Raw genomic sequence first — 26125 nt, 5'->3', positions numbered from 1 at the left:
TCGGGTACTTTACTCCACCATACTCGAGTTCATAGAACTAGAGTACGGGTCGGGTATCTTGTTAATTTAGTACACAGTACTCGATTTCTGTGAACTCGAGTACCTTCTTAATGTAAATTTCTACAACTCAGTCTCTTCTGCGATCTCACCTAAAACACAAGTGACTTAGTCTATCTCGGCAACAAATTTAGTCAACGCCAAAATTTAGCTGATGTAAAAATCAATTTTTTGCAAAACATGTGGAGATCTATGAAACAATCCATTACGATTTTAAAAAAATAAAAAATAAAAAAGGGGTACGATTCTAAAGTGGCCATTGGGTTTAATTTAAATTTTGTTGCTAACGTTGAGGCATGTCGAAGGGACCACATCTAGCTTCTGTAATTTAGAGAGACAATTTCCCAAAATCCCGAATGCAGAATTACGGATCAAGCTAAATAACCCGTTGTCTCTTCATTTAAATAAATGATAGATAAATACATTTAAGTATTTAAAATACTATAATAGATTAAAGGTGGGAATGTTAACTCCATCTCTCTTTGCATGCGTATAAGTACTTCTCGAATATTTTTATGGTGACTACAACACCCAAAAAAGTTCAATTCAAAAGGTCTATATTTAATCCACAATAGAATATCTCAAAAGAAAATAAATTCAATTTCAAAATAAAAGCACATAATAGTCCATCTAATCTTCAAAATAACCAAATGATCCGAACTCCACAAGATTGCAACATAAACTAAATCTCTTATAACTCCTCACAAAAGCAATCTTTTTAAATTAATCCTCAAAATTCTAACACACAATAAACTTCCTCAAAAACAACTAAATACTTTAAATCTTTGTAGTAGTCTATCTACAACAAAACAGTCACATTCTAGCAAATTCGACACTACTAATCTAAATAGCTAATCTAGAAATTGTTGGAACAACAAGAAGTTTGCTAAAAACTCAAAATATGGTAATTTACTACCATCAAGGGAAAAAATGGCAATGGGTTCATATGAAACAAGGAGCAAAATTAATAAGGATGGCTAAAAATAATTCCAAATAAATACAATAAATCTTAATGTGAAAATTTAGACAAAAACAATCAAAACATGAAAGTTGTGTGTTCAGAAATAATTGGTCAATTTATATGAATAGTAAGAATATTCACAATGTCCAGTGTATTGTTCCTCAAAAGGGTCACATACATGTATTGCTACCACGGGTAGGATCATTGAAAAATGAAAATCACAAATAACTCCATAACATCAAAACACCAAAAATAACCCTAACCCCCAAACCATAATATCCACCCTAATCCAAATGGTCAAACAAAGATTGAGAGTGAGATTGAGTATGTACCTTCTTATTCGAAATTGAAGATCCAGATCACCAATTGAATACCTCAATATCGTCAACGTTAAGATTGAGAGTGAGAGTACACCAGAGAGGGAGAGCGAGAGGGAGAGTGAGAGTAGTGAGAGTGAGATTTAGAGTGAGAGGAAATTAGGTGGAAGCAAGATTGAGAGCAAGAGGGAGATTGAGAGCAAGAGGGAGATTGAGAGCGAGAGGGAGAGTGAAATCTAGATTGAGAGTGAAAGGGAGAAGGAGATTGTAATTGAGAGTGAGTTAGAGGGAGATTGAGAGTGAGACTAAGAGAGAGAGAGATTAAAAACTGAGATTGAGACTAAGACTGAGATTAAAAACTTACATAGTACTCGAGTTCACTGAACTCGAGTATAGCATGATACTCGAGACAAACTTGAGTTTACTGTGTATGTAAAATAACATAGTACTCAAGTGTTCAAAACTCAATTTTTCGAAACTCAAGTTTAATCAACAAAGAACTCGAGCTTAGTGACATTGAGTTCAAGGTGACATTTTTAATGTGCAAAATTCCATCTCGGCCACTACCATGCTGGCAAACTCTGTAGGAACTCGAGTTCTCAGAACTCAAGTACTATTCAAAACTCGACTTCAATAAACTCGAGTGCTGAAAAAGTGGTAAATTGCAAAATATTTTTGAAACAGTGGTAAATTGCAACATAACTTGCAAAAAGGTGCAATTTGGCCATTTTCGTCCCTTCAACCATAATAAACAAGGTTGTTGGCTTAATTTCTAACATCATTAAGTGGTTAAAGATTTAAATTTGATTAAACTCAAAATAAAATAAAAGTGCATTAATGATCATTTGCTATAAGTTTTTGCTTGATAGCAAAGAGAAACAGGAACATTAGTAATCTTCATACGCACATAATTTATTCAAGAAACCTAGAAATCATCAACATCTCTAGCCCCAACTCTACAAAGAGGAAAGGTTAGAGAGAGTTTCATATCAAAACATCCCATTTCTAAACCCAAAGCCAAAAATTTAAACTAATTTATTGAGTTTTAGTTTTCTGTTTACTTGGGTTTGTAGCGATTTGCTCAGATTTTCTCACCTAGTTTGTTGTCATCTACACTAAATTGTTTGTTGAATTAATGTAAGAGGTTTTATATATTGTTTTATATCTTTTGTTTGGGTGCTGAGAATTTTTTTTTTTTTTTTTCTTTTTGGAACTTGTCGTAGTTGTGTTGAGATTCACTTCTTGTAGTTTGCTAAGAAAGAATGGCATTTTCTTTATTTCTTTAGTCTGGATGTTGAGAAATGATTGCGAAATTAAATAATTTGTATTCTTTTTCCAACTTGCTGTAGATGTGTTGTGATATAGAGAGAGGTATTCTAAAATGTTTTTTTTTTCCAACATAATTAGCATAGACAAAGGAAACTTTTGGTATAGTATAATGAAAATTTTATATAGTTTTTTCTTTTCAATTTAGAAATTGTTGAATGCACTAGTAAATGCACCAGTAAAGTTGAGAGGGTAAAAGTTTTCCCAATTTTTTTATATCTTGAGTTTAAATTATAATTCATTATTTTTTCTGTAACTTCCATTCATCTAGTTTCGTTATAAACAAAACTATTTGTTTATGCAATATACTTTTTTTTTTATCAGGTTATATTAATTTGATGAATGTTTCAAATAATGTACCCAATGTGTTTGGGGATAATGATAAAAGAGCAGATTATGAGAATGTAATTTGGGTTGAATGTAATGAAATCAAACTTGGAATGCAAGTGAGCTCTGAAGAGGACATATACAACCTATACAGTGAATATGCTTTAAAGAAAGGGTTTAGTATTCAAAAATGGAATAAATGAGAGGTTGATGGAATTCTTAAGCAATGAGAATATGTGAGTTCTAAGCAAGAATATAAAAAGTTTGAAGATATTTTTATAGAAAAAAAAGAAGTTTAATCATTAATTCAGAGACAAGAACGGGTTGTTGTGCTAGAATCCGATTTAATATGAAGGATGATGTTTTCAGTGTTGCTCTTTATAATGATATACATAATCGAGGATTTGCTACTCCAAAAGAAATGTATAATTTGAGATCAAGAAGAAAGGTGATAAGTACCACATGGGAGTATAATTAGCACAATGGTTAGTGTGGGAATTAAAGCAACACAATCATACCGCTATTTATCAAAGGAAGTTGGAGGTGCCAATAACGTTGGGTTTTCTATACTAGATTCTCACAATTTCTTGTACACTAAAAGAAAAGAAATCATTGAAATTGGAGATGGGCAAAACGTGTACAATTTTTTCAAAGAAAAGCAGAGTGGAGATCTTATGTTATTCTCTTCAATGCAAGTAATCCAAGAAAATAGATGGTAGATTTCTTTTGGAAAGATGGTAGATCAAAATTAGATTATAATTTTTTTAGATATATTATTTTTTATACCACTTATCAAACCAATAAGTACAACCTAATTTCTATCAAAAAAAAAAAGTACAACCTAATTTATGCACCATTATGGGAATCAATCATCATTGGAGCAATGTTTTATTTGGTTGTGCCTATTTAATAGATGAAATAATTGAATCATTTATTTGGTTGTTTCAGACTTTTTTCGCAGCAATGGGAGGTTGACAACCAAAATCTGTTTTTACAAATCAAGACGAAGCAATGAAAAATGCTATTAAGGTGGTTTTCCCTGAGTCTCGTCACAAACTTTGTTTGGGGCATATTAGAAATAACGTTCGTCAATGCATTGGTGGGCTTATTAAAACCATGATTTCTATGAAAGATTTAATAAATGCTTACTTGGGTGTATAGTTAAAATGAAGTTTGAGTCAACTTGGAGTGATATGATCCAAAAACATAATCTAAAAGAAAATTCATGGCTTAATAAGTTATATCAGGTTTGAGAAAAGTGGTGTCTAGCTTTCAGTGTAGATTTCTTTTCAACAAATATGAAGTCCATCCAAAGGAGTGAGAGTACAAATAGTGTTTTTTTTTATTATAAATTCTTGAAAATATCCAAGCCACTTTTTGAAGTTATGAAATTGTATGAAGAAAAGGCAGCACAAATGCAACGAGATGAAATAAATGAAGATTTTTGTTGCAAGAATGGTGCACCCCTAAAAGTTAGTAAATATGGGGGTATCTTGAGTCATGCAGCTAGTGTTTATAATCTTATTTTGTTTAAAATTCTTGAAGAAGCATTTAACTTGGGTTTGGGATTAAATTGTGTTGAAACGAACCATCATGAAAATAGTTTTTCCTATTCACTAACTAAGGGTGTGGGTAAAAGATTGAATATTGTCCAATTTAATCGGTTGAGTTGAGTGTTGGTTGTGATTGCAAGTTATTTGATAAATTGGGTATGTTAAGTTCCCATGCTTTAAGGGCACTTTCATGTGAATAATGTGAACAAGATACGTGAAAAATAAATATTAAGCAGATGGACAAAAGATGTAAAGAAGAGGTTGCGATACTTTGTTGATTCATGTCAATTAAATGAGACTCAATAGTTAGCAGCAACATGAAGAAGTGGCTCATCCACCCTTATTTGATGGTATGGGAAGACATAAGAAAGATCATAGAGTGGAGAGTTTTCTACCATTAGGGGACCTTAGAAAAGTACTCTTTAAGTTGAAAATACATTGGTGAGGGTTTTGGGACCCAAACGGCTACTTTTATATTAAATTAGGGTGGTTAGGGTTTCCTCTGATTTGTAGCCCACATACGCAGGGTCAACCCTGCGTAAGCGAAATTAAAGCTTCGTATGTAGGCCCATCCTCACGTACACACAGCGCTTTGCAGAAACTCATTCTCCCTTGTTTCAAGCAAGGTTTTCCCCACTCCAAGGTATCCCTTGGGTTCCTATGACGTAAAGAATCATTCAAGACGTATTTCAAGCACAAGATTTCAAGTATCAAAGAAGCAATATTGTAGGGAAACATACAATTAACTACATATCTTGTAAATTAAGTACTAGTCTCAATTAAAAGCATAAATGTAAAAAGATATTCTTAAGTAAAAGCCTTTGCCTCAAACTGAATTCAAATGTTTGCTAAAACAAATTAAAAAAAATAAATAAATAAAAGTTACAAAAAGAAAGAAGGAAATATGTGTGTTGTATGCTTATGTGTCTTGACTGCAGGTAATCAATGGTGTCTCCTCTTACTTGGTTGGTAGCTAGGAGTCGCCTCTGAATCCTCCTCATCACGACTATCATCATCATCACCACCACCACTGCCTGAGTAGGTCGCCCCTCTAGGACCGTACAAGCTCCTTGAATAGTCAATCACCTCCAGCTTGACATTCCTAGCCAATCATACCAACTCCTTATGCTCTTGGATGGTGGACTGCAATTCAAAGAAAGAAGGGTTAGTGACCCGAAAAAGGGAGAGACATCAAGAAGAAAAATAGAACAAAGGGAAAGAAGAACTCACCGCCCGGGTGTTTAGAGGAAAAGTGTAGCCATAACATTGGGACTGCGGGGCATGGCATGCTCCCGAGCAAAGCCATCAAGGCCGTAAGCATAGACCATCCAAAGGAGATGTGAAGGATCAATTTGCTCACTAGTAGCAGGCTCCTCCTACTATAGTTTTCAACCATTAGAAGCCATGACAAACAAGGTAAAGGAAAAGGAAAAGAAGAAAAAGAGATTGTACATATACTTAAACAGTAAGGGAAGGAATGAGACGGGTGATGCTGAATTCCTCATAATCCAACCATTAAGGAGCTGTGCGACGTAGGGAATGCCTCCTCCACGAGTTGTACTCAGCATCAATCATAGAGTGTGGAGCAATCATGAACTCTAAAGTATCCATCAGAATCTGTGGGTTATCTCTACCCACCAGTTAACACTGCACCCTCTCCGCCAAGTAGAGTGCCGTCAAGCTTGTCCTTTGAAGGAACTGGTGATCTCCAAAGCAATGATGGCTGCAACTTCCAAATTTGGAGAAGCAGGAAGGGGCCGGCTAGCCCATGGAATCCAGTTGACCTATAATGATACAAGGTTGGAAAAAGAGTATCCTAAGGGAAATGCATGAAGAAGAATGAAAACTGGAACTCTTAAACTTACCTCATCCGAAGTTAACCCAGCAAGGTGGCTCTCACTCAAGGGAATTCCCTCAAATTTAGATTGGTGCCTGGAGTTATGAGGCCATACCTAACAATCCACTACTGCAAAAAGAAGCATAAGCCATAGATTAGATGCAAGATGGTATAATTTGTAAAATGGTACAATTTGCAAGATGACAATTTGCAAGATGATACAGTTTGCAAGACTACAAGCTACAAATGAAAATACAAGAGATGGAAAGAGAACTAACCTCAAGGAGCTTCCAAGGCCCTACAAGCTGCCTCAAGGTGCCCCAACTAAGAGTGTCAAGGATAAAGTAAAGATAGGCAAGACATGCCTGCATCTAGTTGGCCTTTCGTGCATCTGCAAAGTCTTGAAAGAGGCTCAACCACCTTAAGGACACTGTTTGCCCACCATTAGTGAAGAGATAAGCTCCTAACAAATGTAAAAGAAAAGCCCTAGCCATTTGGATGTACTCCTCCATAGTCCTTTGAGGGAGAAGCATGTAATCCAACACCAAGTCAAAGTAACTGATGGTCTTAGTGGGGTACTTTCTCCCCAACATGTCAAGACCCAGCTGGATGCCCGACACGCCATCCAAATTAATGATGGCCCATTCAAAGCTAAGGCCGGTCATGCAGTAGAAGTCATAGTGAGTCACCATCATCTCCCACTCAACAATATGGAAGGCATAAGTAGTATCCCACCACCTGTCGATGAGGCATTGCACCAAAGTAGCACTTGAAGACTTTTTCGGCAAACAACTAAGGATAGGCTCAAAGTCTGCTTCGCAAATGTAAGCCCTGGTTTTGAAAACAAGGAGGTTGTACCACTCCACCACCTTGTTGGTGCTTCCCCTACCAACATAAGGGGATAAGGACTGCAAAAGAAGAGGATAACATTAGATTCTTGATTCAAGTGAAAATGATGAAAAATAATGCTTTCGATGCAAGATTAAAGATAAAAAGAAGGATGCAGTGATGTTCAGGTGCAAAAATGACAAAAATGGGTGTTAGGATTGCATATAGAAGTTAAAAAGTTGGAAAAAAAGTGAAAATAGGTAGAGTAAGGCCTCTACTAGGCGTCTCACGTACACAAGCCAAGGCCCATGTACGCAGACTGGACCTTGCATACATAGGCCAGAACCCACGTACGCAAAGCCTCAAGAACAGACCTATGTATGCAAGAACAGACCTGCGTAGCAAGAACAGACAAAAGTACCCTTCAACATTTTCAAGCATATATCATCCAAAATCAATTCTAAACATGTTCCTACCCCTCCTATTGTGTCAGGTTTTCATCTAAACTCATCCTACAATAAAACTCAAGCATTTACATGGCCAAAAACATATCAAAACAAAAGATCAAAGAGAAAATTGAAATTGAGGAAAGTTTGAAAAACCTTACAGATTCAGCTATAAGGATGTGATTCTTTGGCCGGTGTGTCAATGAAGGAGACTCTGTCAATCTTACTGCACCACTCCAGCGGGTGAAAAGAAATGCATCGGAGGAAAGGACATAGGAATTATTCTCGGCCTTGGGTGCCATTGAAGGAAATGAAGAGAGTCTAGAGAGAAAATGAGAGAGTTGTGAGAGAATGGGAAAATCAGATGATGTGAGGACAAAAGAGAAGAGGGAAGTTTTTGTAGAGAAAAAAAGGGAAGTTGAAGAGTTATGAAGAATATGAAGAGATGAGGGACATGAAGAGAATGAAGAAGAAACAAAAACGGTTGGTAACTATTGGGAAAAATGAAAAGGCAGGAACACACCTGATGGCTAAACTACGTGCAGTTTAGACCTCTCCATTAAACTACGTGTAGTTTAGTCATGAACAGTAAAAAAAAAAAATTACAAAAAGATCTCAAGATTGCTCCGATTAGGCACAAGGTCACCAAGGACCCCCAAGTGAGCAGTAAAGGAAGCAGAAGACTCTTCCCTCAATGAAGCATGTACATCCCAAAACCATTTCCAGCAGATCACATAAACTCAAGAATACTATCCCCAGTAAGGAAGCAGAAATTTCTTCCCTAATGGATCAAGCATATCTAGAACCTTATCCCCACAGAGGAGGTAGAAGATTCTTTATCAATGGACTCAAGCATAATTAAATAATCCCTAGTGAGGAAGCAAAAGATTCTTCCCTAGTAGATTGAGTACACCTAAAGTATCCCAAGTGAGGAAGCAGAAGATTCTTCCTCAAAGTCCTCAGCATACCATGAAGGAAGCAGAAGATTCTTCCCCACTGAATCACATATCTATAAAAGTTACACTACTCCTTAATGAGTTTCTCATCCCCAAGTAAGTCATGAAAGAGACAGAAGATTCCTCCCCACGCATACCTACTCCTAAGCGAGTTTTCACTACCCCTAGTGGATCCAACAATCAAGACTACTCATGTACATATCCTCTGGGAATTGAACATACAGGCACGGAAGAAGAAGATAGAGACAAAGATAGAGAAAAAGGCCAAGGTCAACCCGAAGCAAGAGCCTCACTAGGAAAGATAGAGAAAGAAGTGAAGAAAACAAGTAGAGCAAAACACCCAGAGAAGTTTGAGGTAAGAGCCCTAGATGGACACCACAAAGATTGTATCCTTTTGTTGTTTGTTGGGTTAGCTTGAAGAGCACCCCTGTTTGTTTTTCTTTTTCTTTTCAAGTAACTCTAAGATAGCGAGTCACTCACCATTTGCTTGCAAGTGGCAAAACAGATTCTGGGATAATGAACTTGTCGTTGCTTATTTACCGAGCAACAAAAGTGGGACTTTGGATATACGAATCCCTCGCAGCTCTTCGGAGTTGCACCTTGCCCCATGTATGCATGACGTGTCGTGTATGTAGGTTGGGCCCGAGCCATATGTTGAAACAAAATATTTTGTCTCTTATTATTTGATTCTATCAACGAAGCTCACGAATCAAAAGAGGGACATCTATAAACACCGTATCTTGTACCCCTTACAACTCGGGCTCCCGTTCCCCAATGATGCTCAAATTCTAAGGCCCAAGGCCAGTTTAAAGCCTAATTAGATATTAAATTAACTTGAAGAGTGTTAAAATGGAAAATATAACTTTTTAAATGAGCAAAAATCTACTTTTTGGAAATAAAATGATTAAAGTAGCCTTCAGCCCACGTGCGTGGGCAGCAACCTGCGTACGTGAGCCAAAGCATACATATGCAAGCATACTCCTACGCACGCACCTAGGGTTTTAAAGACATATAAAAGACAATTTTTCTGCAATAATGACTGTGGTTTAGAATGAACCCCACATCGTCTAGGAGCCGTTCCAAACCCCATTTTTTCAACTGTATAAAGTCTTACATGATATATTTTCAAAAGACATATAGAGATCTCACGAAAAAAATACAAGATTCACTAGAAAATAGTAAATCAAAAGGGAGTTATTCACAAAATACCCTCAAGTCAATTTTGTTTGATTGAGACCTTTTCTGCCCCAATCCTATTAGTTTAACATTGCCAATCACATTTTTATTGATTTGTGATAGATTTGACTGAGGGGAACGGTGAAAATCAGCTTATAAAGCTTCTCATTTGAGGTATTGAGTATAACTTTTTCTTTTCATTCCTTTCTCTTTTCTGTCTTTCTTTTCAGTTTTCATCTTATTTGTTTGCTTTATTTATGCTTATATATGTTTTTTTAGGTTAGTTTTATAGTTTTCTTTATATCTTGAGCATGTTTGGTTATTAAAATTAGGGTTTTCATTTGTGCTCTATTTTTCTGTGTTGCTATTTTTGGGTTAGGATTTCGAGCAGAGCTATAAACACATGCCTTATGCATGCGTACATGGGACTCCTCTTGCATACGCAGATGCTTGGCCTGCGTACGTAGCCTTCGGTATGCGTACACAGGCAGCTGCCCAGAAACCCTAGTTTAGTCTTCTACTTCTATCTCATTTTATTTTTCTTATCTCACATGTTCCTGCTTAAGTTTCTTTTTTTGTATGTGTATCTGATGCCTTTGTTTTATTGTTATTTATCTTTGATATGCTAGATTAGGGTTTCATCTTTTGCTTCTTAGTTTGATACCATGAACATGCATTCACATGCCCATGCATGCTGCCATAAGTGCTGAATTGCTACAACGTGAATAAAGATAAGTCATACATCCACATGAACATGCATATGTTTTGTTATCTTTTGATGAACGTGTACATGTGTTGTTGTGTAGCGTTTTATGATTAATTGATAAATGATATACTTGCTGTCATGGTTAAGTTGCTGCCTTATATATGACATGATAGGATTTTCACATTTTAGATGAATGCTAGGTTTGTATGTGTGTGGTTTGGTTTCATATGCTCTATGGATGGATATGTATGTGTTTGGGATGATGATGTCATATTGTATACTTAGATGTATACTAGTGTGTGTATGAGTTTAGGACATAAGTGTTGAACATGATTTTATCAATTTTAAGACGTAAGACACAATGATGAAAGACCAACCTTTGAGTTGGGCAGTCTTGGGTGTCTAACACCTTCCTAATAACGTACCTAAATACTGAACTCATATCTTTGGTAGTAAGATCAATGGTTCTTCCTTGAAAGGACACTATTCATGGTTCTTAGCCCATTGCAAAACTAGGGTGGCGACTCCTTTGTTGTGTCCACACCGATGACGTCTTAAATAATTTAACTAGTAATTTTTAAATTATATTAATAAATAAAAAGTTCTTTTCATAAACTAATAAACTAAAAGTACTAAATATGTATACTTAAAAAATATATAACATTTTTTAAAATAATTTATGTAAGTTTTTAGCAATTTACATCTTATATTTAGAAAATAAAAATACCAAACTATAACAAAGAGGATCTTAATTCTAGAAAAATAAAATCACAATTCCATATATGTAATAATAAATTTGATCTAAAATTAATTATTATTTAATATTTTAAAATTATATATTAGATATTGTTGTAGATTTCTTATATATTAAATATTGATATTTGGATGGACTAGGATCTTAATTAGAATAATCAGAGGCACTTATCTCACTTAGGAACCACTACTATTTAGGAGTGTTCCATTTATACTTGAGTCTTTCTTTGTTCTTGCTAGGTCTAGTCCTGCGACTTCATTCCAGCATTTGTTTGGACATAAGAGATTTACCAACAATACATAGTATAACTATGGGTGATGTTGCCAAAAGCACTTCCTATTATTTCCAACAAACACATCTAAAATTTAGATCCTCTTCCCACAACTATCGAATTATTTAAAAAAAAAAAAAACTATAGGCGATAGTAGGAAACTACAAATTTCACTAAATAAACTTTACAGACTAATGAATCACCAATTATAGAAAGGTAATTCATATGTTTATTTATTAGTTGTTGCAATAGCACAAATCAAATTCACTTTGTAAACCTTTTGTAGTAAAAGTAAATTTAGCATTTTCTTATAATCATTTTTGGATGTCGTAAGGGTTCTCAAGGCTTGCCTTTTGGTTTTGATTAATAAATATATTCATCACAAAAAACAAAAAATTTATAATAAAAAAATCCCTTCAAACAAGATAAGGGAGGTACCTAATTAATAAATAAAAAGAAACAGAAAAAAAGGGACCCTTTTAAGCTCTAGAGGCTAGCAATAAACAGTATATTTATTTAATAATCTAATAGTAGAAATTGAAGAAAAAATTGCAACATGACCTCAAAATTTATGCAATTTTAGCAACCTCTCAAATAAATGAACAGAAATGTGTGTTTTGAACTGCTACAGAAAAGAAATATAGATTAAATGATATTATGCTAATGATAAGAGATAAGAAAAAAGGTAATTCCATATCTATGAAAGTATCCCGTAAATCAAATAATGTAGTATCTTGTTACATAGTGTTTAAGATGGAATCAGGAAAAAGTTTAGTGCTTAAGCATAAAGGGTCAACGAAAGACATAATTAAGTGAAGAATCCTTGAGTATGTTCACATTATAGAGCCATTTCTTTTTCTTCATCTCAAATTTTTTTTTAAAGTGAAATTTAGAATGCAAAATATATCCTTATATTTTAAGGATTCTCACTTTTGCTTCATAAAAATGAGAAATGGAAAATACATTCTCGATTATCACAAAATGAATTTCACACAGATTTATAGAAGTCCAAACCGTTGATCACCTAGCTTTTACCCATTTTCCAAAGTTGAGGTGGAATCTGTCAATGTTCCAGATTAGAAATGGAAAAGGTTGTTTGTTGCCCATAGAAACGGATAAGAAACTTTTGGAAAGGTTCCACTCTTTCTGGATTATCGATGTGGCTTTATTATAGTTTATCAGTTTGTCATCTACCAATTTGCCCACTAGGGTAGTGAAGCTGTGAACTCTTTCTATATATGTTTTGTGGAAATGGTTAAGTACCACTTTGGTCTCCCGATAAAGGAGATTTTGGCATGGGTAGTTAATACTTCAACCTCAATTTTATTCTCCATAAAAAAAAGGGTAGATTGAAGTCGGTGGTGCACATGAGGTTGGTGGGTGAGAGTTTAGGTGTTGTTTAATGAACAAAGGAGGATAGGGGTTGATGAGTGGGAGACGTGGAAGGGAGAGACTAATATAGTATGAGGGTTTGAGTTGTGAAGTGTGAACAGGTGTGATTTGCCCCCTACATGGGAGAAGGTATTCGGCATCATGGTGATATATTAAATCTCTCTCACATGGGGGTGGTTGCAATAAAGGGAGAGACTGATATGGGATAAGGGTTTTAGTCGTTGTGAAGTGTGAAAAGATGTATAGTTTGCCCCTTACGTAGGAGAAAGTATTTGGTTTCACAGTGGTATACCAAATCTCTCTCACATGGGAGTGGTGGAGATGAAAGGTAGAGGCTGATATGGTAAAAGGGTTTGAGTTGTAGTGAAGTGTGAGTAGATGGGTGGTTTGCGCTTTACGTGAGAGAAGGTATTTTGTGTCATTGTGATATATCAAAAATGTTCGTAGAATGGTGTACAACTCATCAAATGAAAGTTATAAGGAAACAACAAGTTTACTTCAAGACAGTGAGCATTGAATCCACATGGAGTATTCTTACATCCACCAGAAAGTATAAAATAATACTCTCTAAAGTTTTATTAATGAAAAAATTAAATTGCTTCTAGAGGTTACAATGCATCTAAATAGAAAAAGAATGCCTAGTGTTGCTAGATGACCGATAGGAAACCTTTAAAGTTCTCCTAGGAAAATTAGGATACTCTAAAACATCATAATTCATGTTAAGCATGAAATTAGACTAGAAACAATGAAAAATCACCAAAAAGAGACAAAATTGAAAAAATTTAAATCCAAGGACTCTGGGAGACATCTAGACTAGACTTTATTTTGAATTTTAAATTGTAAGTAATCATTAAAATAAAAATTACCTTAAATAACAATAATGACTAATTAAATGCCTAATGAAGGAATTTGCACAAAAAACAAAGTAGTTCATGATTGTAAGGCGATGACTTTTGATCCTTACAAAAGTCATCTTATTTAGCATGATTCCATTGTTGGTGCTGAAAATTTCTACTAGTATTTTGCTACTTCTTAAACTTCTTGGGTATAGATTTCCGACGATCTCTCAATTTAAGAAAAGTTTGTGATATCTATTGTATATCTTGCATATCATATAAAGACTTCAATATAAGAGTAAGATTGTGCATGTAATCATATTACCAATTCCCATGCACACTTATTTTTTAAATGCATGTTTGAATGAAAATCACCCATTAATACTTTTAGTAGATATTGAAGCAAACTCAACACAATAAAAGTGCATATCATACATCAAATATATGTACCATTCCTTTTAAAATATGTGTATCACATATTATGGAAATGATAATACATATATCAAGTATATGGGATAATTCCCATATAGTTGATATGTTCAATATCTGCTGAGCAAAGCATCTGCATGTTCTTGAACAACCTTCCAAGCCATGATAACATGTCGTTCCTCTGTCAGGGTCGCACCTATAGCACACCGAATTATGTATTCTCCATCAACCACAGTAGGACACATGTAGACATGGCCTGACCTATTGATTGAGTCCAACAGCTTCTGGTTTAGCTTATTTACACGTTCCAAATCTAAGGCCTTCTCATCATTCTCATAAACTTTTTTAACATTTGGCTTAGGCAAAACCCTAAAGCAGACCAAAGCAAATTTTCTAGGGGCCACAACCTCAAACCTATTATCAAGCCTTACAAGTTCTTCAAAAAGCTTGGCCATCTTAACATGGCTTCTTAAAAAGAACCTGAGGTTCGCCACGCCGTAGCTTCTGAGCACAAGCCACAATTTCATGGCTCGGAATCTTCGACTCAAGGTTATTTGCCAGTCTTTGTAGTCCACCACTTGCTTTGAATCAGTGGCCTTATTTCTCAAATACGCAGGATTTGTTGAGAGTGATTTTATCAAGGTGCCTGGATCCTTCACCCAAAGGCAGCAACAATCCAAAGTAGTAAAGAACCACTTATGTGCATTCAAAGTGAATGAATTTGCACCCTCAATGCCATCAATGAAATGCCGAAACTCTGGGCAAATGCAAGCACTTCCAGCATATGCGGCATCTACATGGACCCATATGCTATAATCTTTGGCTACTTCGCATAATGGCCCTATTGGATCAATGGCATTTGTTGAAGTTGTCCCAACTGTGGCACAAAGAAAGAATGGGACAAGTCCAGCTTGAGCATCTGCTTGAACTACATCACGTAGAGACTTTGGGCATAACCCAAAAGAGGTTGACTTTGTTGTCTTCACAGCTCGGAAGTTCATTGGGTTGATTCCAGAAATTTTGGCTGCCTTTTGTATTGCACTATGCGTTTGGTCAGACCCATAAACCACCAACTTTTCCATCTTCTCTCTTCCAACTTGGCTTAGCATTTGATCCCTCGCTGCAGTTAATGTACACAAAATGGCCTCACAAGTAGTCCCTTGCAATACACCTCCACCATTGCCAGAAAAGAGGAAAGACTTTGGTAGTTTAAGCATTTCACCAAGCCAATCCATGATAATACACTCTAGTTCAGTTGCAGCAGGTGATGACATCCAATTGAATCCCACTACATTAAAGCCAGTGCTAAGCATTTCTCCAAGAAAACCAGCAATGCTACCACTTGAAGGGAAGTAGGCAAAGTAGTTAGGACTCTGCCAGTGTGTGATCCCAGGTATAATATATTTCTGCACATCTTGGAGGATGGTTTCAATGGATTCAGGAGAGTAAGGGGCAGATTCTGGTAACAGCTTTCGAAGATAATTTGGCTCAACTTGGCTTAGGACTTGATATCTCTCTATGTTTTCATAATAATCTGCAATGAAGTCTATGATCATGTGGCCTTGCCTCCTAAATTCCTTTGGGTCTAGAGGGTTAGTGACGAAGTAGGAATTGTTTTCATCATCATTATCGAAAGTGAGGCTCCCCATGATCAAGATACGGAATTTAAATGTTTTGGTGGTTTGATAGAGGAGAGAAAGGGTATGGAAGAATCAGAAGGTGATGTGCTGATTGAATGATAAATAATGAATGAAGATAGATTTCTTATATAGCAAAAAAATGAGTATCATGCAGATTGAATGAGAATTATATTAATGAATGAGGATAGGTTTCTTATATAGCAAAAAAATTGAGTAACATACAGGTCTCTAGACCTATCAGTTTAATATTTGATCCTGGCCTTTCTCCAGATCATCAATGGACAAGTCCCTTTTATATAACCCATCTTTTGTCTTTTTCCCATTCTTTAATGTAAATCATTAGCGAAAGAAAAGTTTAATATTTGATACGTGAGACATTGAGATAAACATGTGTTTATAATATTTGTTTTAAATGTCAACACGTGATGTGTAGGGTCATAATTAAATGAAAACATGTTTGGCTTAGCTTTAAATTCTTAGCATTTCTAATAATATTCCAAACAAATCTTTAAATTTTTATAGTGACGCTAGAAATTTTGTTTTGGGGGTCATCAAGAAATTTAAATTAAAAATTTTAATAAAAAGAGAACTTAAATATATTGAGTTATCAACAACAAAAATACATGAATTTTTACAATTTGCTTCTACAAGTTTTCAAATTTTGAATTGTTACTCAACAGTTTATTATGAGTATTTATTGCCAATATGGGTAGTTATAATCATTTTATTTTGTTAAGTTTGTCTAAATTTTTCTTTTTATGCAATTATTATTATATTTTTTTCATTGTTCTTATAAAAATATTTTAAATTAAATGACTAAACTCGACTCATTGGTTCTATATTAATTATTGACGCACACAACAACAGTCATTCATATATATAATAATTCACTAGGTGTTTACTAAACCAATCAAATGCTTAAATAATCACTAACTTTGAAATTTTTTCTTGAATTTTCTTCACTTTGTGATAAAAAATTATTATAACATGATAACTATACACACTCATGTAACAAATTAGCTTTATTTCCTAATAATTAAATTATATAAATTTATATTATATTTATATTGTATGCACAAACATCCACGTACACATCAGTATTCACACACAAAAATGAGATTGTAACAAAGAGTGAATGAGAGGGAGATTGAGAGTGAGACTGAGTGAGAGAGAGATTAAAAACTGAGACTGAGACTGAAATTAAAAACTTACATAGTACTCAAGTTCACAGAACTTAGGTATGGTGGACTAAAATAGCATTATACCCAAGCCAAACTCGAGTTTATGGAGCTTGGGTACTGTGTATGTAAAATAACACAATACTCGAGTCTTGAAAACTCGAGTTTAATCAACAAAGAACTCAAGCTTAGTGACATCAAGTTCAAGGTGATATTTTCAAAGTGCAAAATTCCAGTTCGGCTACTACCACGCTGGCAAACTTAGTAGGAACTCTAGTTCTTAGAACTTGAGTATTGTTCAAAACTCAATTTCAATAAGCTTGAGTATTGAAAAAGTAGTAGATTATTAAATATTTTCAAAACAGGTAGATTGCAACATAATTGGCAAAAATGTGCTATTTGGTCATTTTTACCCTTTAACCATAATAAACAAGGTTGTTGGCTTAATTTCTAACATCATAAAGTGGTCAAAGATTTAAATTTTATCAAACTCAAAATAAAATAAAATAAAAGTGCATTAATGATCATTTGCTATAAGTTTTTGCTTAATACCAAAGAAAACGAGAACATTAGTAATCTTCATACGCACATAATTTATGCAAGAAACCTAGAAAGCATCAACATCTCTAACCCCAACTCTAAAAATAGGAGAGGTTAGAGAGAGTTTCAGATTAGAACAACCCATGTCTAGACCCAAAGACAAAATTGTGACTATCCATAATGATTATTTGCCCAAAAATTTAAACTAATTTATTGAGTTTTACTTTTTATTTACCCGGGTTTGTAGTGATTTGCTCAGATTTTCTCACCTAGTTTGTAGTCATCTACACCAAATTGTTTGTTGAATGTAAGTGGTTTTATATATTTTTATATATATTTTGTTTGGGTGTTGAGAAAACAACTGATAAAGTAAATAAATTTTTTTTCTTTTTGTAACTTGCTGTAGTTGTGTTGAGATTCACTTGTAGTTTTCTAAGGAAAAATGGTATTTTCTTTATTTCTTTTGTCTGGATGTTGAGAAAATGATTGACAAATTAAATACTTGGTTTTTCTTTTCCAACTTGTTGCAAATGTATTGTGATATAGAGAGAGGTATTCTAAAATGTTTTTTTTTTTCCAACGTAATAAGCATAGACAAAGGAAACTTTTGGTATAGCATAACGAAAATTTTGTACTAGTTTTTTCTTTTCAATTTAGAAATTGTTGCATGCACCAGTAAAGTTGAGTGGGTAAAACTTTTCCCAACTTTTTCATATTTTGAGTTTAAATCATTATTCATTATTTTTTCTGTAACTTCCATTTATCTAGTTTGGTTGTAAACGAAACTATTTGTTTATGCAATATACTTTTTTCTTTGATCAGGTTATATAATTTGATGGATGTTTCAAATAATGTACCCAATGTGTTTGTGCATAATGATAAAAGAGAAGATTATGATAATGTAATTTTGGTTGAATGTAATGAAATCAAACTCGGAATGCAAGTGAGCTCTGAAAATGAAGCATACAACCTATACAGTGAATATGCTTTAAAGAAAGAGTTTAGTATTCAAAAATTGAATAAATGAGAGGTTGAAGGCATTCTTAAGCAACAAGAATATGCGTGTTCTAAACAAGAATATAAATAGTTTGAAGATCCTTCTATAGAAAAACTAAAAAAAAGTTTAATCATTTGGAGACAAGAACAGGCTGTGCTAGAATCCAATTTGATATAAAGGATGATGTTTTTAGTGTTGCTCTTTTTGATGATATACATAATCAGGAATTTGCTACTCCAGAAGAAATGTGTAATTTGAGATCTGGAAGAAAGGTGATAAGTACACATGGGAGTATAATTAGCACAATGGTTAGGGCAGGAATTAAAGCAACACAATCATACCGCTATTTATCAAAGGAAGTTGGTGATGCCAATAACGTTGGGTTCCTATACTAGATTGTCAAAATTTCTTGTACACTAAAAGAAAAGAAATCATTGAATCTGGAGATGGGCAAAATGTGTACAATTTTTTCAAAGAAAAGAAGTGAAGATCCTATGTTTTTCTCTTCAGTGCAAGTAATCCAAGAAAATAAAATTGAAGATTTCTTTTGGAAAGATGGTAGATCAAAATTAGATTATGATTTTTTTGGATATATTATTTTTATACCACTTATCAAACCAATAGGTACAACCTAATTTATGCACCATTATGGGAATCAATCATCATTGGAGCAATGTTTTATTTTGTTGTGCCTATTTAATAGATGAAATAACTAAATCATTCATTTGGTCATTTCAGACTTTTTGGGTAGCAATGGGAAGTCGACAAACCAAAATTCATTTTTACAGATCAAGACCAAATAATGATAAATGCTATTAAGGTGGTTTTCCCTGAATCTCGTCACCAACTTTGTTTGTGGCATATTAGAAATAACACTCGTCAACGCATTGGTGGGCTTACTAAAATCATGACTTCTATGAGAGATTTAATAAATGCTTACTTGGGTGTATAGTTGAAGTGGAGTTTGAGTCAACTTGGAGTGATATGATCGAGAAACATAATCTAAAAGAAAATTCATGGCTTAATAGGTTATATCAGGTTTGAGAAAAGTGGTGTCTAGCTTTCAGTGTAGATTTCTTTTCAACGAATTTGAAGTCTACCCAATAGAGTGAGAGTACAAATAGTGTTTTTCATCAAATCTTGAAAACATCTATGGTGCTTTTTGAAGTTATGAAATTTTATGAGGAAAAGGCAGCACAAATGCAACAAGATGAAGTAAATGGAGATTTTTGTTGCAAGAATGGTGCACCCCTAAAGGTTACTAGATATGGAGGTACCTTAAGTCATATAGCTAGTGTTTATACTCTTGTTTTGTTTAAAATGCTTGAAGAAGAGTTTAACTTGGGTTTGGGATTAAATTTTGTTGAAACAAACCATCATGAAAATAGTTTTTCCTATTCACTAACTAAGGGCGTGGGTAAAAGATTGAATATTATCCAATTTAATCCAGTTGAGTTGAATGTTGGTTGTCATTGCAAATTATTTGGTAAATTGGGTTTGTTGAGTTCCTATGCTTTAAGGATACTTTCATGCGAATAATGTGAACAAGGTACCTGAAAAATAAATATTAAGTAGATGGACAAAAGATGCAAAGAAGAGGTTGCGTTACGTTGTTGATTCATGTCAATTAAATGAGAAATCTACATGTACATTTCACATGAGTGACTTAATTCATATAATGATTAATATTTGTGAGAATGCTTCATTGTTAGAAAGTGAGACCAATATGGTTAGAGAAACATTTAGAGACTTATTGTGTCAAGTTGAAAAGAATGTGGCATCCAAAAATATAGTAGAAGATGTTGGTAATGAATTTCCTCAAAAAGATCTCATAAATGATAATGGTGAGCAACCTTGCTTAGTTGTTGATAACCCAATCTTTAATCTACAATGTGTGAGAAAGAAAGGGGTTTGCAATAAACGAATAAAAAGTCAAATGGAGAAAAAGAATAGGAAAAAATTAAAAGGTGCAACTACTTCACAAGCTTAACAACGTACTTCTATGACGCATGGTAACTTTCAAAATCTATTATTTTTAATATCTTTTTCTTTTTTCTTGTTAAGTTTTTTTTTTTAATATGTCCTTTATTGTGACAATTTTTGAAATTCAAGAGATGCTCTACCATTCTTTTCACTTGAGTTATATTCCAACTTTAGCAATAAAAGAATGGTTTAGCAAAGTATCTTGATGTCACACTTGATTCAAGTAATTTTTATAACCTTAGGTTATTATTTTGTTTTTAAATTTCTTTGAAATATTTTTTTTTTCTAACGTTATATCATTTCACATGTAGGACTTACAAGGAGAATGAACTATGAAGCAGATTGGATAGCTTTTTGGACTTTTTTGTGGAACATATTGCACATTTTGGTCATACTGTACTTTTTGTAGACAACTTTTTATGCCCTTTTTTACATAAGAAATCTGAAAATTTAGGCAATTACTTGTAGAATGTATTGGATGGCTCTTTGGACATATTATTGGATAGTTTGTAGAAGCTTTTGGATAGTTTTCATAACTAACTTATGAAGTTACTCAAACATTAGCTTCTAGTCAAACATTATTATATGTGCAAGGGAAATCATGCTTAAATACAGTGGATATTAATCAAACATTTAGTGGTCAATTATTTGCTAGTTCTAGAGTTGGGCTTTTGATTAACTTGAATTCAAACAAAATGAGGTGTATGATGAAACAAGTAGTTTGTGGAATCTTGATTTGCCACAATTAGTGTTGATATTGTATCATACTGTTGATTTGTTGCCAATGATTGATCTATTACGAATGAAAAGAAGGTTTGTTTATTGATCATGTTTTGTGTTATAGGTTTTGTAATAGCATATTATAAGGGATTTTCGTGATTCACAATTTTGCTTTCTTCTATATTCTTAATGTTGCATATATTTTCACCATAACATAATTAGGTTAATGGCTGGATTATTCAAATGCAATAATATTCCAATGTACAATTTGTCTCATGCAGAAAAATAAAAGGTCTCTTGGTAAAGTAGTGAACTTTGCATAGAATTTTCAACCTATACATCCAAATGATTAAACACAACAAATGACCTTCTAAACTAGAACAAAATTGTGTAAAGCAGATATAGAATTCAATTCGGTCAATTTTATCTTGCCTCTTGCTTTATTTTTTCAGTACAGAAATAGTTAAGAGTAGATAATCCTCAACACAACAAAATCAAACAAAATAGGCACAACTCCTATTTGAACTAAATAACAACTAACCCAATACAATTCGAATTTAAAAGAAACCCTAGTCCTAATTAGTTGTTGCTATAACTTTATTCAAATCTTCAATTGCAATTTGCATCATCTAATCATCATTTATTTAAACTTCAAATGCAATCAACTCAAAATCTTTACCCTTTTTAGTTGCAACATGGCTTGGACTTTTACTATTGTTTGAACTTTGCTACTATCTAAATTGATACTGTGATTTCTTGCAAACATAACAGTATATGCTCCTGTTGAGAGAAAGATCTTTAAAAAAATATGGAATTGTATATAAAGTTTTAAACCAATTCATTTTCCAACTCTTAATAATCCATACCCAATTTACATTTTCCAACAACTATCGTCCCAGTAATTAATAACCACAAATGTAAAAGTCCAAAATGTGGAAGTGTATATAAATCATTTCATGTACTAATAATTAAATATAAACTAATTCATGTTTAAGAAAATTAATCCAATTCATGTTTTAGTCAATAGTTTATGTTGAAGCCATCTTAAAACTTTGGCTTGTTCCAGCATTTCCTAATAAAAGTCATACCACAATAGATATTGAAAACATTCCACAATAGAAATAAGCAAGTTGGAACCATATTACACACAAAAAAAAAAGAAAAAAAAAAAAAACTCAATCTTGGATAAATGTTTTTATACATGTTCAACTTATATACCCAAAAATAATAATAATAATTTGGTTTGATAATATCAAAACACAATATATCAGGTCCATCACATGCGGTATAATATTAATATTTCAAAATTCATAAGTTCAAGCCCCTCCCAGAAAAGGGGGGAAGAAAAAAAGTAAAAGCCAACATAGAAATTTTTTTTTTTTAAGATATTAGGGGAAAAAAAAAGGAGCTTGACCTAAGTATTGAAGGAATCTGTCTTCCAGTTTTTTCTCCTAATAAAAGCATCAAATATGAATATTGAAGCTGTAAACAGCAAATCCAAGTAGAAAGACAAGAAAAAATCTCGTAAAAATACCTAGAGAGATCATTGAGGTAGATGTGTTGCAAACAATTCCAACTCAAACTCTATTCGGTGATTGAGGAATTTGGAGCGAGGTGGAAACTAATTGTGGTATAGAGAAGCTTGAAGAGAGAGAGAGAGAGAGAGAGAGAGAGTGAACAAAGAAAGTTTTGAGGGGAATAGTTGATTTGAAGGGAGAGAGTTTGAAATTTAAAATATGAGGAGTGAAAAGGGGCAGATGTGAAAAATGTTGATGGGTAGAAATGTAATCTTGTGGTTTTTGTGATGAAATACTAAAGTGTTTTTACACACATGTCACTCAATTATTGGTTTTTGGTATGACTTTTGTGGTATCTTTTGAAACCAACTACTTTCTCCATTTGAAGAGCTACTCTTCAAGAGACATTTACTTTGCACACACTTTGTCACAATTTGCACATTTATCAACTTGTGATTGGATTACATCACTTATACATGGAACTAACATTAGTACTTGGTAAAAAAACAATTCAATCATCACCTAACACATGCACAAGTTATGGTAATGTGTGTGGCAAAGTGTGTGTCCATGGACTTGTTGTTTGAAGAGGTCTTAGGTTTAACTCGTGGGAAGGATATCTTTTTTTATTTAAATAATTCAACAGTCAATGTAGGAGAGAGGATTTTGTTGGATTATAAATTGACCTTAGTTAATTTATTTAATTACTCAAGTTGATTAATTAGGTCAAATTACATGCAATATTGTGTAAGCACCAACAAATCACAATTCTAATTTAGAGTGTTAAAAATAAATTTGATACAATGATTTGTTGATTAATGGGGAAAACCTTCACAAGACAAAAACCTCACCAAATAATTTTCAGGTCATCACTCCCAAGAATTCACTAATCAAAATCAAGTGATTACAAGTACAAGGAATTTTAACCTCTTGGCCTATCTTAGAGTACCTACTTACAGTAGAATCCTTACGTCAATCCCTAATTGGACTTAATTTTGTAGAAAATTCTTCCCTTTGCACAGATCTCAGTATGTGACTAACTCCCAACAACTTTAAGTTTATTTTTGGATGTTAAGTTCTTTACTACACACTCTAGAAGAAAAAACTTGGTCACAAAACCTTAAGGCGCATAAGAACGCAATGCTTCACAAGAAGTGTTAGATTCTCTATATAAATCTCTACATTTAATGATTGCTATAAAATAATCTTTTTATATCATCTAGTTGGTTAGAGAGTGAAACCCAAGAAAGCCATGTCATCATGGGCTGAAAATCAGATTTGGAAATTTTGGATCTTAGAAACTTGATAGATTGAGAAGTATTAAGATGTATCGAGCCTTATTTATTTTCCATAGCAGCTTGAATCAAGTTAGGTGTCAAGTGGATAGATTTCAACTTTTTCAAACTTGTTTTTTTATGCAGTCTTCATGTCTTTAATAGTACAACCTGTAAAGTTTATCAAACATACTTCATGATATTCTTGAATCCACTTAAAACTACCCAAATACAAGTAAAGTGCATTTTGTCAAAGAATATGTCAACTACATAAAAATATGACCCTAACATATTTGACCATTGGATGCAATGAAAACACCAAAAGGTGCCAACCAATTGAGGTACAAGGCTATTAGCGGTATGATATTTGTTAAAATTTTAACATTGGCGTATTTCATGCCACATATTTATGTATTTTCATGCTATTCTTTTCAATATATTTTGTGCATTTGTGACTTACAATGTATTTGGTTGAGAGGTCAGAATGTTGGAATTGAAGCTATTACTTTGGGAATCTTAGTTATGTGAGTTTGGAAAGTTAGGCGAGTTTCTTAAGTGAGATGTAGTTTTTGGAAAATAGTTACCAGCAATCTCGCCAGACCCCCAATCAAGTGAGATTGCAAAATTCAGACATTTTAATTACACTCCTTTGCAGTACCCATCCAAATAATCCTCTCATATTGTCATGTCCCAAACTTGAAAGGAGTCCAAGGCATGAGAAAACTATAACCCAATGCACCTGTAAATTTTGTTGACAACCAAAGAATTCCTACCAACATCAAGAAATTTTCATAACAATTTCATTAAAAGTGCTCCCAAAGTAAGTCAGGGCTCAATGAATAATTACAAGGACCATTGACCGCAAAAGAATGGAAGTCTAAATAATTAGAGACAAAAGAATTAGGCAAGTCTCCTCTAGGTTGTACAACACCTAAGGTTCACCACCTCAAAAGTCCAGCTTCCATTAGTAGTTAGCCTAACTGCTGCTAGCCATAAAAAGCTATCTCAAAAGGATCGTTGTCAACTCTGAAAAGTTTGTGAAATAATGAGATGAGACAGAGCCCAGTAGGTAGCATAATTAATAAGGGTGGGAAAATGCAAGTTTCATAATAAAGAATAGTTTACAAAACATGCATAATTGAGAATTTCCATTTAATTTCTACAAAATCAATTTCATTAACAACATGACAAGAATGATAGAAACAATGTAGCACCAAGCTTCCCAAAATAACTATGAGACATAAAAATATCCAATACTATTTTAGAACTAGAAACCTCACCCAAGGCCACATGACAATGTCATCACACAGACGGGGTCATCAGTAACGTCACAGCACAAGGGAAAAACCACATCAAAAGCTCACAGGTGAATGTATTCAAAATACATAGTTCACTTTCAAGTAGTTTCATAAAATACTCAAATAACCAAATATTCACATATTCTCAAAATCCTCAACCATTTCTTGTCAAAAATATTTTGCGTAAATTTTCCAAATAATACAAGTTAAGATAAAACATCTTAGTATTCCCAAATAATACTATGAATCCATAAGGTCATCATCAAGGATTAAATCAAATATGCTCGTATTTTCCATGTTAGCAATTCATGCATTTCCCCATATGCAATACCAAATATGATGCCTTATTCATAAATAATCACATACATTTATGTTACAACATAACGCTTTTTAGGAAAACTAGTCGCTAACCCGTGCGATACATGGGAATAGCTACTGAATGATTTTCAAGAGAAAAAAAACAATGTCGTTTTATTTATTAGTTTTTTGTGAGAAAGAAAAAGAAACATGTTGTGCCTCTAATTTAGTTTGTGTTGTATATATAGGTATATTCAAAATAAGTTGTAATATATATACTAAAAGGTGCTTATTGAAAGGTCACAACCATTCAAATTGGATATATCAAAAGGTACCTATTGAAATGTCATAACCCTGCATATTAAATATAAATTAAAGGAATCTCTTGAATGAAAAAGGTGTCTATTAAATGAAATTGTGTCTATTGATCGAAAATGTGCATATTAAATAAAAATATGTTTGTTGAAGGGTTATAATCCTTTAGGTATAAATAATTATTTATATTCATT

General features: G+C 33.5%; 1 protein-coding gene and 1 pseudogene across 1 annotated transcript; one reads left to right on the top strand and one right to left on the bottom strand.

Moving 5' to 3' along the window:
* Positions 1–2999: 2999 nt before the first annotated feature.
* Positions 3000–4847, top strand: LOC142616445 (protein FAR1-RELATED SEQUENCE 5-like; annotated as a pseudogene).
* Positions 4848–14282: 9435 nt separating this feature from the next.
* LOC142614442 (tyrosine decarboxylase-like) lies at positions 14283–15821 on the bottom strand. The gene has a single exon (XM_075786962.1). It carries the CDS (start codon positions 15819–15821, stop codon positions 14283–14285), a length of 1539 nt encoding a protein of 512 aa, XP_075643077.1.
* Between the last annotated feature and the right edge of the window lie 10304 nt (positions 15822–26125).

Source organism: Castanea sativa, chromosome 11, assembly GCF_040712315.1.
Source record: "Castanea sativa cultivar Marrone di Chiusa Pesio chromosome 11, ASM4071231v1".
In the NCBI taxonomy this organism is placed as follows: Eukaryota; Viridiplantae; Streptophyta; class Magnoliopsida; order Fagales; family Fagaceae; genus Castanea; species Castanea sativa.
Note: the sequence above shows the minus strand (reverse complement) of the source record. Positions and strands in the feature narration are given on the sequence as shown.

Bases quoted from the DNA above. Each gene is read 5' to 3' on its own strand.
- LOC142614442 (XM_075786962.1), bottom strand. From the start codon at position 15,821: ATGGGGAGCCTCACTTTCGATAATGATGATGAAAACAATTCCTACTTC.